Source organism: Schistocerca gregaria, chromosome 2, assembly GCF_023897955.1.
Source record: "Schistocerca gregaria isolate iqSchGreg1 chromosome 2, iqSchGreg1.2, whole genome shotgun sequence".
NCBI classification, from domain to species: domain Eukaryota; kingdom Metazoa; phylum Arthropoda; class Insecta; order Orthoptera; family Acrididae; genus Schistocerca; species Schistocerca gregaria.
Genome location: NC_064921.1, coordinates 479849723 through 479866612, shown reverse-complemented (window position 1 = coordinate 479866612; position 16890 = coordinate 479849723). Strand labels below are relative to the sequence as shown.

The 16890-nt window shown below is 42.5% G+C and overlaps 1 protein-coding gene across 1 annotated transcript in view; it reads right to left on the bottom strand.

Moving 5' to 3' along the window:
- LOC126335846 (uncharacterized) overlaps positions 1-4013 on the bottom strand; it is a 70372-nt gene extending 66359 nt beyond the window's left edge. The window contains 1 exon segment of the mRNA XM_049999316.1: positions 4009-4013. Within this exon segment, the coding sequence (XP_049855273.1) occupies positions 4009-4013 (5 nt within the window).
- Between the last annotated feature and the right edge of the window lie 12877 nt (positions 4014-16890).

Here is a 16890-nt window from a genome sequence, read left to right as displayed (position 1 = left end):
CATAAAATATTAGAAACAGTGAATCTCCTTTTTCAGTTACAAAAGTTATTTTCCGTTGTTCTACTTGCAATAGTGGACGCCAATTACAAAATCATTGTTGTAGATGTTGGTTCTTACGGCATGTTTTTAAAAATTCAGTTTGGGGGAAATGACTGCAACGAACATCCCTGCATCTAAATGTTTTCCAAACACACATTAATGCCGCATTTTATGATCGGCGTTTAAACATTTGAACTTAGTAATTGGCTGATGAAGCCATACTCTCTAATATTTATATGATTGGTTCGGGAAAAGAAGAACTACCGTTTGTCATGCTCGTCGAGTAGTACAACCGCCTTTGTGTTATTGTCTGAAGTATTTAGAGTTACAAAAACTGCAATTTTACCACGGTCAGCTGATTAGGTGCTTATAACAGCTTGTTGCCTACATAATACTCTACGAGGTCCTTAATTATTCATGTCAACAGCGACTTCAGAACTGTGATCGAATTGGCACATAATGGAGATTTTTCAAACAGCGTCGGATTTGAGGCGAGAGACAAGCTTAAAACGTTTCATTGTAGTGCACAGGGCGCAGTTTATGGAAGCTACTTCTATAAATCTTAATTGATCTTCATTGAACTTATATAGTTAATATGAATAATTTCTTCACGTAAACAACGGTATGTGTACATTTTCGTATTTACGAAAATAATTTTATTATATCTCTTGCTTCTACATACTTAAATAAATGCCGGTAAACAGCAGATAAAGTTGGTAGATAAATACGGTTTTTTATAGAACTCATATTTCCATACAAATTGGTCAATTTTTGGTTTTCTTTGCCAATAAAATCCATATTTACGCTCGGCAACACGCGACAACTGGTTTGGGAGTAGCGGTGTCGACTGTTCTGCGCGACAGGAACAACGCCTTTCGCGCCCTGCGTACGTGCTCACACGCGAAGTCAAACCATTAGTGCCGCTGTCGACTGTCGCTGCGTTCGGAATGCTCCCTTTAAGAACCACATCGTAGCACAGGAGATGCGACGTCGAACACTGAGGTGCGTGAGAAACTTCCGCGTTGTGGATGCTATTTGAATTTATTACTTCATTACAGGGGATCTCAAGTTGATTCCGTATTTCTAGATTTCCGGAAAGCTTTTGACACCGTTCCTCATAAGCGACTTCTAATCAAGCTGCGGAGCTATGGGGTATCGTCTCAGTTGTGCGACTGGATTCGTGATTTCCTGTCAGGAAGGTCGCAGTTCGTAGTAATAGACGGCAAATCATCGAGTAAAACTGAAGTGATATCAGGTGTTCCCCAGGGAAGCGTCCTGGGATCTCTGCTGTTCCTGATCTATATAAATGACCTGGGTGACAATCTGAGCAGTTCTCTTAGGTTGTTCGCAGATGATGCTGTAATTTACCGTCTAGTTATGTCATCCGAAGACCAGTATCAGTTGCAAAGCGATTTAGAAAAGATTGCTGTATGGTGTGTCAGGTGGCAGTTGACGCTAAATAACGAAAAGTGTGAGGTGATCCACAAGAGTTCCAAAAGAAATCCGTTGGAATTCGATTACTCGATAAATAGTACAATTCTCAAGGCTGTCAATTCATCTAAGTACCTGGGTGTTAAAATTACGAACAACTTCAGTTGGAAGGACCACATAGATAATACTGTCGGGAAGGCGAGCCAAAGGTTGCGTTTCATTGGGAGGACACTTAGAAGATGCAACAAGTCCACTAAAGAGACAGCTTACGCTACACTCGTTCGTCCTCTGTTTGAATATTGCTGCGCAGTGTGGGATCCTTACCAGGTGGGATTGACGGAGGACATCGAAAGGGTGCAAAAAAGGGCAGCTCGTTTTGTATTATCACGTTATAAGGGAGAGAGTGTGGCAGATATGATACACGAGTTGGGATGGAAGTCATTAAAGCATAGACGTTTTTCGTCGCGGCGAGAACTTTTTACGAAATTTCAGTCACCAACTTTCTCTTCTGAATGCGAAAATATTTTGTTGAGCCCAACCTACATAGGTAGGAATGATCATCAAAATAAAATAAGAGAAATCAGAGCTCGAACAGAAAGGTTTAGGTGTTCGTTTTTCCCGCTCGTTGTTCGGGAGTGGAATAGTAGAGAGATAGTATGATTGTGGTTCGATGAACCCTCTGCCAAGCACTTAAATGTGAATTTCAGAGTAGTCATGTAGATGTAGATGTAACAATTCGCAAAAAAATGTTGCAGACATACATATGCGGCGCTGAATGTACCTACACAAATATATCATTGTACGACACACAGTTCAACAGATATCACGTCAGAATTATTTATTCTTACTACCAAGACACTAAGTCTAGTCAACCTAAATCCCAGACACCTAGTTGCGCTCTTGATAGCTCAACTGTGAAGCGAAAACTGCTATAGGCGAAAACGATAGCCGTCTATAGAGCTGTCAATAGGCGTTGCCATGGCAAGTATTGTAAAATCTAATTATAGATGCGAAGCAGCTGCGCCCAACTGTCCGGGATGTTACACTCCAAACAGTTCAATTTTTCGTTTCCATTTCTAACAAAATTGGCAAAATGAATACCGGAGCGATGCCGGGTTTGTCAGATTGTGCTTAAGAGTGTCATATCGTTATGAAGATTGGCACCCCAATTTCTTATTAACAGTGAATTTCTTTAAACGATGTCATTGACTTCGAGGTGTAGGCTGTCAACAGTCAGTTTCAGATTTCGATTATGTTCTTGTGAGACTGCCCTTTCACACTAATTTTGTAGCCATAATTTTTATGAACCAGATGACAAACTTCATTAATTGATGAAGTCTATGAACACCACCACAATGCGAAATTTTTCGAATATGGCACCATACACGTAAATGGGGTATTACCAAAGTGGATGCGTAAGATAGTTCTGTCAATATTTGTTATTTCTTAACCTATAGCATATTTTATAATTCACATTGCTGTCTTAGCATAGAGTCTATTCAGTATAGCAAAATTGTCCTTTTTCAAATGAATTTGTAGTTTCCGAAATCAAATCTCTTGGCTCCGGTCTTTAAGTATTCTTACCCCCACCCATAATTCTATCTTGACGCAGACATAGCAACGATAACAAGGAACGGTAACATCTGTGTCGAACTACGCCGTAAGAAGTGGGCAGTCTGTAAGCACACAAGTAACATCTATGTTGAGTGAGTCCGCTCTAGCACTTCCTTGAAAAAAGTACACATGAGTGTCTGCTGCTAGCGTACATGTATGTACGAGGTGGCAAAGTCTGCTACCGGCAAGTAACATAACGTTTATGTAGCACATTCCCGGACACACTGACGAATGTTTAGACATATTTCCGCCTAATCCTCGTGAGGAGAGTTCGTACTCTGAAAACAAACAAGTAACTGGTCTATTAAACTTACGCACTGGTTACTTTAATCACGCTGACTGCACACTACAAAACTGTTTTATTGTCACTGTGTCAAGTTTTCAGTGTCCATTGACTGTCACTGAGACTGTGTTAAAAGTATTTTATTTGGAGACAATTTTAGAGGCACCTCCATGTATACGACGTGCAAATGTGAAACTGGACATGGTCATTGCAGAATTTACGGTACTAATAAATGTGGGAAGAGCCACTTAAATGCAACTACGGTCATTTATGTCTTTTACAATACCCGCACGATCCTAGAAAACATTTTTGCCTCATTTCACTGAAACATCGAGCTACGAAAAAGGATTTGCCAAACACACTTAGGACAATATAGTTAGCGAATCGTTTCAGGTTTGTCTACGTGTATTTGTGAGAATGTAACAAGCAAACAGCAGAGCGGGAAACGACGTGACAATCATTCCCAAAGTTAATTTTTTAAATAATTATGCGACACTACCACCAAATGGTTTCATTTCAGATATTCAAAATGATTTGAGTATTTTGTTGGTAAAAATTTAAAATAACTTCATTTAAATTACGTTTTGCGCAGGTGATCCAGTTATCTAGCACTTCAGAAATTCTGCAGTTAGAGTACTTACCGCATTTCGACATTTCTGGCCTAACGTAATTGAGTCTCACTGACTGACTTAGATGGGGCGGGGGCGTGAGGGGGGGGGGGGGGGGGGACGACAGCAGAGCGTTACCTAAATTTTACATGTTACATTTGTTAATCATACACAGATTTTTAAAAATATCTATACGGTCTTAGGCTGCAAGTGTATTCATGGCGAATCCCTGCCGCATACAACGGTATTTTGATAATTTTAAAAATCACCGTTTATTTTATAATTCAGGAATGTCTAAATTCAAAATTCAGGGTTGAGTCCCACACCAGCACAGTTTTAATCTTCCAGGAAGTTTTGTAACACTGCTCATACCGATGCTGAGTGAAATACTAATTTCATTTACAATTTTCAAACTGTCGGTTGCACAGTGTCTGTGCATCTATACTGCAAGACAGCTAGGGCTGTAAAAAAAAAAAAAAAAAAAAAAAACAACTACTTGAGTAATTGAGTGTCATGCCTGAGATACCCTGATGGCTTTCCCGATATATCCATAAAAAGTAAAATTTAAGATCGCTAGAATTCCTTGTAATAATTTAATTATATTTTTAATGTCTCAGGTTTCCCGAGTTGACAGCCCAACAGACTTTTACAGTATTCAGGCAACTGAGCCAGCATTGGGAGAGCCATGGTCTTAGTCGGGCTCGCGGTCAGAATTTAAAAAACCAATTACAGTTTTAGCGTTAACTAATCATTTCAGATACTAAATAAACTTTTTGAAATTTCGCTCGTACTCTGAAACTGCTTTATTGAAATACTACAGTCTAATCCAGAAGCAAGGAGTATCAAAAGAAGTACAAATGGTCACATGGCAAACCACACACTATTAAATTTACACTCAAATATTTAACTGAGCAACCTAGCAAATTAAGAAACAAATTGCTTTTTCTAACAACTTTCCTAGCATAAAAGACATCTTTGAAAAGACATTCAAAGATTAAATAACTAATAAAAATTGATCACCATAACCAAACTATCTAAAATGCAAGTAAATGTACACATTACGTCATCTATTATAACTAATGATATCGATGAGTAAAAAGTTGAAACCACTCACATCAACGTCACTGAATATTAATTTCCCTAACTACAGGTTATATGAACATATCAGATAAAGCTACACAAAACTGCAAGTTTTGCTTTGCAGAAAAACGAAGAAAACATCAGTAACAAAGTACAGACACTTTGAGTTATGAGAAACTGAAGCCCTTCAAATGTTGACAGTTGTATGCTGGTACACATTTTAACAGTGACTTCTAAAAGATTACGAAACATTCGTAAATTTCGTCATTTTAAAGCTGTACTATAGCCTGACAGAGTACCTACAGCCCACAAAAACTGGAAACATACACGTAGGAAGTAGTTTTACGGAGTGCGCACGCACACACGCAGACACTGTGTAATATGGACGTGGCTGACAAACAGTTGTTTGTTTCTGATACCTCGTCGTATCCCGCAATGTTATTCACACATCACCAAAATTGCACATAACACGATTGTTCCTTAGGCAGTGCCATTAGTCAATATTCTGGGAAATGATTTGCTATCCATTCTGCCTACTATAGCTAGATGGAGGTCGTTTAGCTGCATTAGAGTGGATTTCCACAGTATCACTCAGTCTTAGTAGTATGGTCCGTAAAAGTAGATCAAAATGCACTGGACGAAATATGAAATTATGAAGAGAATCAGTACGTAACACACCGTTATCCAGAAGATTGTGATAACTTCAAGCAGAGATGGGTCGTCACGGCGCGCATTAACGGCCAGCTCTGTCATGGCTCTGGTGGTGCTGGCGTTGCCCATGATGTTTACTTGCTGAGCACACGTCGGCTGTAGACGCTGACTGTCCCGGGTACCCCACCGGCCTGTTTCGGACTCTCGCAAGTCTGAGAGAGCGCTGCACACACGTGGTACTCCTCTCCACTGGCCAAAGATCTCGGTGGAGCAAAATAGAGTGCGCACATCACTTGAAGAGTCATCTCATTTACGGTAAAGCACCTACATAAGGCAAGCTTGTTCCCTCGAAATCCATGAGCTCCGTGTACTAAGCCTCGCGTTTAGCATGGACCCTTTTCCAACTCATCAAATTCCCAACTCTCCTCACTCACACTGAACACTTCAATGCAATCTGCACGATCTTAAACTCGACTCCAACAGTCCTATGTCTCTCCTCTAATTTTAAATCATGGTACGTCACCACGTATGTACCGACAAATCCCACCAACCAAACCCTACACAACCTCCACATCCTCTCCTTTCAGTCGTATGCCTTCCCAACGCAGTGGAATGTGCCTTGATATTCATCCTCCAAATGAGTCACCTCATCATGTCCATCTTTTCCTTTTCCTCTCCATCTTTGCCTATCCATTTCCCCCTTCGTATTATGACTGTACCAACACCCCAAACTACTACTCTCTTTGTGTCTTCGTAATATCCAGTCCGCACCTTCTCAAAAGATACTACCCAACGGAACTTCATACTTGCACCCACACTCTACTAAACACCTAACAGTCCCGCCGCCGCCGCCGTTCAGTTGTATTTGTAGAATTAGCTATCCACTGTTCGATGACATAAATTTGCAGTAGATGCAATCAACACGATGTCTTCGGACTGTTACAGACAACTATGAGAAGCAGACGACAGTGTCAACACTGTTTCGGCAAGTTTGCTTTAGTGCGCACATTGCAGGCGTGTGAAACTAACTTGTGTCCGTTGATATGAGGAAAAGAAAGTCTTCTTTCTCTAAACTATGAAAGAAGAGTTCCCTTTATTGAAGGAAACCACGAGTGTGATGGTACAGGGTGACAAGAGCGTCACTACAGATATTCGGATTTACATTAAGACATGTTCGATATGCCTGCCCTCATTGGCAATAATGTGACGCAAACGAATGCTGTCGATGAACTACTGAATGGTTGTTTTCAACTCACCAATGGTTTTTGGGGTTATTGCTGTACACATTCTCTTTAATATAGCCCCACAAACAGGAGTGGTATGTGTTCAATTCGGAGAATATGGCGGCCAATAGAGACTCATGCCAGTGGCCTCTGGGTACCTAAGAGCCAGAACGTGGTCCCCCAAAGAACACTCTCCTGCTTCGATGGGGACGAGCTCCGTCTTGCATGAACAACATTTTATCGAAATCAGGGTCACTTTGGATAATGGACGTGAAAACATCTTCCAAAACCTTCACGTACCGTTCGGTAGTCACCGTGCCATCAAGGAATATCGCACCGATTATTCCGTGACTGGACATTGCACACCACGGAGTCACCTGTTGAGGATGAAGAGACTTCTCGATTGCGGCGTGCGGATTCTCAGTCCCCCAAATGCGTCAGTTTTGCTTATTGACGAATCCATCCAAATGAAAGTGGGCTTCGTCGCTAAACCAAACCATACAGCTCACACTAATCCCCATTGTGCACCGGAAGTTATGACGATTTTATTTCATATAGTTCAACAATTGTAACCTGTAAGAATGTACGTTGTGTCGTTCACTTTTTTCCATCGGACATGGAGGACATGCCGATATAATGCAGACGTAAATAAAAAGCAGTTTCTGCGAGAACTTCTAGCAGCATAACTTCCTGTATAAGTACGAATAAACTACAGAGGAAGATTAAGTTATCGCTGCGGAAGAAGGGCTGTTTGCGTTCCATTCCGCAAAACGCAAATAATTTTTTTCCGTTCAAAGGACTGCACAGCTCTTTTCATCAGAGACCTATCTGAGAAGAAATTCACATCTTCGAGGACAAAATGAGAGTCGATTTTAGAGAACGTTTTATCGCTGTACGCTATGCATGAAGTTACGTCAGAACTTAAAAGATGCCAAGTATGTCTCTGTGATGGTTGATGCACTAAATCACAAAAGCTTAAAGCTAGTACCGATTTATCTAGGTATTTCACTCCTACCAAAGGTGTTCAGTGCAAAGTGATCTGTCTTCAGAACACTGGTGGAGATACGACAGAATTATTAGCCATCTATATCCTGGATATTTTAAAAAAAGCAAAAAAAGAGTTGACGAGATTGTCGCAGTTTCGGCAGATAACTGTAATGTCAGCTTTGGCGAGTACAAAAGGGCAGCAACAAACAATGTTTATCCCAAACTGAATAGGGTTCTCAAGATGAACATTCAAGGTATCGGTTGTGCAGCCCATGTGGTACACAATGAAGTTCAAACAAGTGCAAACATTCTTCACATTGACACAGAAACAGTAGTGAAAAAACTTTTTTCAATATTTTCACATTAACACTGTGTGTGTGAGGAACTAAAATTCTATGATTTCGTTAATACTGAATGCAAGCGAGTTCTAGGTAACGGCGTAGCGAAGCTGCTCTGCAGGAATTACGCCGGCAACCACTTAAATGGGTGGCAGAAAGGAGGACAGCGACCCCAGGTCAGGTGATTCAAGCTGGAGGGCCGCCTGTAGTGAGGGCATCGGAACAAGAGCAGAGAAGAAGCTTTAGAAAACTGTTTCGAAATTCCAACAGGATACGAACAAAAGCAAGTGACGCATTTTCGTCCAGCGAGTTCGACACATGGAAAGGTCAATGTACTTTAGACATCTGGAATGGGCACATAACGTCCGATTGGCGGAAACTCACTAGGAAGGAGAAAACTACTGAAGTTGCCACACAGTTTGATAGAAGGGACATTGCGATTGGTAGAGGGTGTTTCTACAAAATAATAGGGAACGCTCCTATTGGTCGAAAAAAGCCGTGACGTGAAAAAGGAACCAAAGTGGAGGGAGGCAGTTCTGCCATGAGAGGACAAGAGAGAAATTTGGTAAGGAACTCTTTTCTGAACTGGCGTCAAGTGCAGAATCGAGCGCTCAATGCCACGTACGACGCAGAGATGAAATTGGTGTGGACACTGCGTCCACAGTGGCTGCACTCCAACTAAAATTAGCTGTAGCAAAGTTTAGCTCCAACTGTGGAAAAACGAACCACCCAAATTAGTTAACTGTTCTTGCAAGAACTGAGAGGGCACTATAGTATGCACGCTGCTCCAAACATGCGTGTGTATATTGCCACATAATAATACCAGGGCTGAGTACATGTTTTCTCGCATAACGAGAAACATAGGGGAAGTTTCGGCTGGAAAGTTCAGCAAAGGCCAGATTAGTTTTGTAGGAATTTCAATGGGAGAGAGCGGCCTTGCAGACTGCAGCACGTTGCAGCTTAAGGTAAATACCGCGTGCAGAGGCATAAACTTTGTTGGTCCACCAGTGATTGTCATTCTAAATAGTACCGAACTTTGAACCTGAATCTGAATCTGATGATTTTCGTAGTATTGACCAGCATCACAACGTATGTGTAGAAGCAATTTTGTAAAGAAACGTCCAATTAAACTTTCATATTATTGTGCTTAGGATAAATGTAAAGAAACATCCGATTAAACCTGTATAATATTGTGCTTAAGATTAATGTTCTTTCAGAGAGTTAATATTTAACATTGTTGTGTATAAACTTATTTCACTTTTTGAAGTTGGCAAGATGCATTATCCATTGCGCTGTTTTTATGTTGGCGAGTTGGAAACTATGTGAAAAGCTGTAATGTGGTGAGAAATATTGCGACATTAAAACTTGTCATGTCACCTCACACAATTGTTCTCGATTGTAACCTCTTCCCCCCCCCCCCCCCCATACCTTACAATTGTAATAGTTAAGACTCATTATCAAGACCTTACCTGCAAGGAGTTCTACAGTCTGCTATTAACCGGTTCAAAGCTTTTGAAAGAAATTAGATATTCGGATAAGTACAAGGTTAGTAGCAATGTTCCTGATACAGTAGCTAAACGATTCATTTTTTTATGTCTACATTAGTATTTATTTGTTAGAAATCATTTTATCAATTTCTCAATATTCTGAATTGTAATCAATTCATGGAAATGCAATGAATTATCATATTATGCAGTATTATGTTTTGAAGTGTCTTGTTAAAATATATGCCTTTTTAAATGTATAAACTTTAATTTTTATTTATTTTAGTAAAGCGAGGCAGTCAGACAAAGATATTGTCCTGTTGTCTAGTGTCCCTTTTGTTCCGTTCTTTTATGCCAATTTTTCACAAATGTACCGTTTTTCACTTGGGAAATGTGGTCACTCTAACCTAAATCAGCATACCCAAAGTCTCTCCCAACGAAATTTCAACCATAACCTTCTCAAAGAGTGAAATCTGCTGCATTATTTACACGCCTTACTAATCTATCCCACCTCATCAGGACTTCGCCCAATCTGCTCCCTTCCGACCTTTCCTTGCCTCTTTTCCCCTAGCCAATCCACGTTTTCTAACCCTTCTGTTCCACATATTACGTTCCCACCCACGGCACAATCCACTCCTTTCTTATTCTCTCAACATTCACTCCAGTAGCTTCTCTACAGATACTACCCATTGAATCTCTATACTTATACTCCCACTGTTCTACCTTCCTAAACGATGAACATTTTTCCCATTCAAAACCGACACTCTTTTTACCAGGGCACGTCCTTAAATTTTCAGTGAAAATGCAGTCACCTTTTTTTAATGCATCGTTTAACAGCGTTTTTTAAGTGTGTTCTTATGGTTCGTATCCCACCTTTAGATTTTTACGGTTTTAATTTTTACAAAACGAAAAAATGTAGGTACTTTTCTATAAGAATCATCATAAACATCATTTGTAAATATTTCCCTCTTCAATTTATTTATTTATTTATTTATTTGTGTTATGTATGTATAAACCCTTCGGCTGAAAAGCGAGTTGACTGGACCGCTGGCAGCCCTTTCCGCGCCCATGTGGAAAGAGAGGGATGACGTAACAAAGACTGGAAGCAATAGTGTGATTTCTAGCGAGCTGAGGTGACTTTGGCAGCCTCAAACATGAATCTGTAGAGACTGGAATCCCCCCATGAACCATGGACCTTGCCGTTAGTTGGGAGGCTTGCGTGCCCCAGCGATACAGATAGCCGTATCTGTTGAAAGGCCAGACAAACGTGTGGTTCCTGAAGAGGGGCAGCAGCCTTTTCAGTAGTTGCAGAGGCAACAGTCTGGATGATTGACTGATCTGGCCTTTTAACATTAACCAAAACGGCCTTGCTGTGCTGGTACTGCAAACGGCTGAAAGCAAGGGGAAACTACAGCCGTAGTTTTTTCCTGGGGCATGCAGCTTTACTGTATGGTTAAATGATGATGGCGTCATCTTGGGTAAAATATTCCGGAGGTAAAATAGTCCCCCATTCGGATCTCCGGTCGGGGACTACTCCGGAGGACGTTGTTATCAGGATAAAGAAAACTGGCGTTGTACAGATCGGAGCGTGGAATGTCATATCCCTTAATCAGGCAGGTAGGTTAGAAAATTTAAAAAGGGAAATGGGTAGGTTAGAGTTAGATACAGTGAGAATTAGTGAAGTTCGGTGGCAGGAGGAACACGACGTATGGTCAGCCGAATACCGTGCTGTAAATAAAAAATCAAATAGAGGTACTGCGCAAGTAGGATTAATAATGAATAAACAAAATAGGAGCACAGGTAAGCTACTACAAACAGCTTAGTGAACGCGTTATTGTAGCAAAGATAGACACGAAGACTACGCCTACCACAGTAGTACAACTGACGACGGAGAGATTGTTGAAATGTACACTCCTGGAAATTGAAATAAGAACACCGTGAATTCATTGTCCCAGGAAGGGGAAACTTTATTGACACATTCCTGGGGTCAGATACATCACATGATCACACTGACAGAACCACAGGCACATAGACACAGGCAACAGAGCATGCACAATGTCGGCACTAGTACAGTGTATATCCACCTTTCGCACCAATGCAGGCTGCTATTCTCCCATGGAGACGATCGTAGAGATGCTGGATGTAGTCCTGTGGAACGGCTTGCCATGCCATTTCCACCTGGCGCCTCAGTTGGACCAGCGTTCGTGCTGGACGTGCAGACCGCGTGAGACGACGCTTCATCCAGTCCCAAACATGCTCAATGGGGGACAGATCCGGAGATCTTGCTGGCCAGGGTAGTTGACTTACACCTTCTAGAGCACGTTGGGTGGCACGGGATACATGCGGACGTGCATTGTCCTGTTGGAACAGCAAGTTCCCTTGCCGGTGTAGGAATGGTAGAACGATGGGTTCGATGACGGTTTGGATGTACCGTGCAGTATTCAGTGTCCCCTCGACGATCACCAGAGGTGTACGGCCAGTGTAGGAGATCGCTCCCCACACCAAGATGCCGGGTGTTGGCCCTGTGTGCCTCGGTCGTATGCAGTCCTGATTGTGGCGCTCACCTGCACGGCGCCAAACACGCATACGACCATCATTGGCACCAAGGCAGAAGCGACTCTCATCGCTGAGGACGACACGTCTCCATTCGTCCCTCCATTCACGCCTGTCGCGACACCACTGGAGGCGGGCTGCACGATGTTGGGGCGTGAGCGGAAGACGGCCTAACGGTGTGCGGGACCGTAGCCCAGCTTCATGGAGACGGTTGCGAATGGTCCTCGCCGATACCCCAGGAGCAACAGTGTCCCTAATTTGCTGGGAAGTGGCGGTGCGGTCCCCTACGGCACTGCGTAGGATCCTACGGTCTTGGCGTGCATCCGTGCGTCGCTGCGGTCCGGTCCCAGGTCGACGGGCACGTGCACCTTCCGCCGACCACTGGCGACAACATCGATGTACTGTGGAGACCTCACGTCCCACGTGTTGAGCAATTCGGCGGTACGTCCACCCGGCCTCCCGCATGCCCACTATACGTCCTCGCTCAAAGTCCGTCAACTGCACATACGGTTCACGTCCACGCTGTCGCGGCATGCTACCAGTGTTAAAGACTGCGATGGAGCTCCGTATGCCACGGCAAACTGGCTGACACTGACGGCGGCGGTGCACAAATGCTGCGCAGCTAGCGCCATTCGACGGCCAACACCGCGGTTCCTGGTGTGTCCGCTGTGCCGTGCGTGTGATCATTGCTTGTACAGCCCTCTGCAGTGTCCGGAGCAAGTATGGTGGGTCTGACACACCGGTGTCAATGTGTTCTTTTTTCCATTTCCAGGAGTGTATGATGAGATAAAAGAAATTATGCAGATAGTGAAGGGAGACGCAAGTTAATAGTCATGGGTGGCTGGAATTCGACAGTAGGAAAAGGATGAGAAGGATAAGTGGTAGGTGAATATGGAATGGGGGTAACGAATGAAAGAGGAAGCAGCCTGGTAGAAATTTGCATAGAGCATAACTTAATCATAGCTAACACTTGGTTCAAGGATCATGAAAGGAGGTTGTATACATGGAAGAGGCCTGAAGACACTGGAAGGTTTCAGATACATTATATAATGGTAATACATATTCAGGAACCAGGTTTTAAATTGTAAGACATTTCCAGGGGCAGATGTGGCCTCTGACCACAATCTATTGGTTATGAACTGTTAATTAAAACTGAAGAAACTGAAAATGGTGGAAATTGAAGGAGATGGGACCTGGATAAACTGAAAGAACCAGAGGTTGTACAGAGTTTCAAAGAGAGCATTAGGAAACGATTGACAAAACAAGGGGAAAGAAATACAGTGGAAGAAGAATGGGTACCGTTCAGAGATGAAATACTGAAGGCATCAGAGGATCAAATAGGTAAAAAGACGAGGGCTAGTAGCAATCCTTGGGTAACAGAATAAATATTGAATTTAATTGATGAAAGGAGAAAATATAAAAAGGCAGTAAATGAAGAAGACAAAAGGAATACAAACGTCTCAAAAATGAGATCGACAGGAAGTGCAAAATGGCTAAGCTGGAATAGCTAGAGGACAAATGTAAGGATGTACAGGCTTATCTCACTAGGGGTAAGATAGATACTGCCTGCAGGAAAATTAAACAGACCTTTGGAGGAAAGAGAAGCACTTGTATGAATATCAAGAGCTCAGATGGAGAACCAGTTCTAAGGAAAGAAGGGAAAGCAGAAAGGTGGAAGGAGTATGGTTCAAATAGCTCTGAGCACTATAGGACTTAACTTCTGAGGTCATCAGTCCCCTAGAGCTTAGAACTACTTAAACATAACTAACCTAAGAACATCACACACATCCATGCCCGAGCCAGGATTCGAACCTGTGATAGTAGCGGTCGCGCGTTTCCAGACTGTAGTGCATAGAACTGCTGGGGGACACCGGCTGGCGTGGAAGAAGTATATAGAGGGTCTATACAATGGCGATGTACTTGAGGACAGTATTATGGAAATGGAAAGGTACGTAGATGAGGATGAAATGGGAATTATGATACTGCTTGAAGAGTTTGACAGAGCACTGAAAGACCGAAGTCGAAACAAGGCCCCGGGAGTAGACAGCATTCCAGTAGAACTACCGATAGCCTTGGGAGAGCCAGCCCTGACAAAACTCTACCATCTGGTGAGCAAGATATATGAGACAGGCGAAATACCCTCAGACTTCAAGAAAAATATAATTATTCCAATCCCAAAGAAAGCAAGAGTTGACTGATGTGAAAATTACCGCACTATCAGTTTAGTAAACCACGACTGCAAAATACTAACATGAATTCCTTACAGATGAATTGAAAAACTAGTAGATGCTGACCTCGGGGAAGATCAGTTTGGATTCCGTAGAAATGTTGGAACACGTGAGGCAATACTGACCCTACGACTTATCTCAGAAGATAGATTAAGGAAAGGCAAACCTACGTTTCTAGCATTTGTAGACCTAGAGATAGCTTTTGACAATGTTGATTGGAATACTCTATTGCAAATTCTGAAGGTGGCAGGGGTAAAATATAGGGAGCGAAAGGCTGTTTACAATTTGTACAGAAACCACAGGGCAGTTTTAAGAGTCAAGGGGCCCGAAAGGGAAGTAGTGACTGGGAAGGGAGTGAGACAGGCTTGTAGCCTATCCCCGATGTTATTCAATCTGTATATTGAGCAAGCACTGGAGGAAACAAAAGAAAAATTCTGAGTAGGAATTAAAATCCATGGAGAAGAAATAAAAACTAAGATTTGTCAATGACATTGTAATTCTGTCAGAGACAGCAAAGGACCTGGTGGAGCAGTTGCACGGAATGCGCAGTGTCTTGAAATGAGGATACAAGATGAACATCAAGAAAAGCAAGACGAGGATAATGGAGTGCAGTCTAAGTCAGGTGATGGTGAGGTAATTAAATTAGGTGCCGGCCGGGCTGGCCGAGCGGCTGTAGGCGCTAGAGTCTGGAACCGCGCGACCGTTGCGGTCGCAGGTTCGAATCCTGCCTCGGGCATGGATGTGTGTGCGGTCCTTAGGTTAGTTAGGTTTAAGTAGTTCTAAGTTCTAGGGGACTGATGACCTCAGAAGTTAAGTCCCATAGTGCTCGGAGTCATTTGAACCATTTTTAAATTAGGTAATGAGACACTTAAAGTAGTAAATGACTTTTGCTATTTGGGGAGCAAAATAACTGATAATGGTCGAAGTAAAGAGGATATAAAATGTAGACTGGCAATTGCAAGGAAAGCGTTTCTGAGGAAGAGAAATTTGTTAAAATCGAGCATAGATTTGAGTGTCAGGAAGTCGTTTCTGAAAGTATTTGCATGCAGTGTAGCCACGTATGGAAGTGAAACATAGACGATAAATAGTTCGGACAAGAAGAGAATAGAAGCTTTCGAAATGTGGTGCTTCACAAGAATGCTGAAGATTAGATGGGTAGATCACGTAACTAATGAGGAGGCACTGAATAGAATTAGGGAGAAGAGAAATTTATTTGTGGCACAACTTCACTAGAAGAAGGGATTAGTTGGTAGGACATGTTCTGAGGCATCAAGGGATTACCAATTTAGTACTGGAGGGCAGCGTGGAGGGTAAAATCGTAGAGGGAGACGAAGAAATGAATACACTAAGCAGATTCAGAAGGATGTAGGTTGCAGTAGGTAGGCTACTGGGAGATGAAGGTTGCACGGGATAGCGTAGCATGGAGAGCTGCATCAAGCCAGTCTCTGGACTGAAGACAACAACAACAACAACAACAACAACAACAACAACAACAGACTGGAATATGCGAATGTAGACATATGTACCTTATTTCTTGCTGCCCAGATTAATGCTTTGCATTTTTCCGTACCGTAAATGGTTCACCCCTGGTCTGTGCGTACCGTCTTGGACCACTAATCAAAACGTCCTGGATCGTGGGTTCGAAACAAGACACTGCTTAAACTTTGAATAAAATTCGTCCTCCATGGTGGCCGAAGGCTGCCCGCATAGGAAGTCACTCTCTTTCTGCCAACGGCCTTGTAAAAGAGGGCGGAGGAGCGGACAGAGGTTCAGGGCATCCTCTTGATCTTGGGGTAGATAATGCGCCTAAAAGGCGGAAGAATCAGCAATCAGCAATCATCAATGGCATGAGGATGCACAAGGAAAAGGAAACCACTGCATTAAAGACACATAATGTGTAACCACAAAATATGTGGCCTGTAATTAAGAAAGAGTTACGATGATCTCTCCCTTGGCAAAAGATTCCGAAATTAGTCCCCCCTTCGGATCTTTGGGAAGGTACTGCCAAGGGGAAGGTGACAACGAGAAAAAGATCGAATAACCAACGGAGAGCTAACATTCTACTAGTTAGAGCATGGAATATCAGAAGTTTGAACGTAGTAGGAAAGCTAAAAATTGGAAAGGGAAATGTAGTGGTGCTCACTGAAGTGAAATGAACAGAAGATATGGATTTCAGGTGCGACGAGCATAGAGTAATATCAAAGGCAGCGAAAAATGGAATAAAACAGGTAGGATTCGTAATTATAATAATCACTGGAGACTGGAACGCAGTGGTAGGGGCGGGAATAGAAGGAAAGGTTACCGGAGAATATGAGATTAGCGGCAGGAATGAGAGAGGAGAAAGACTAACTGAGCTCTGCAATGAATTTAA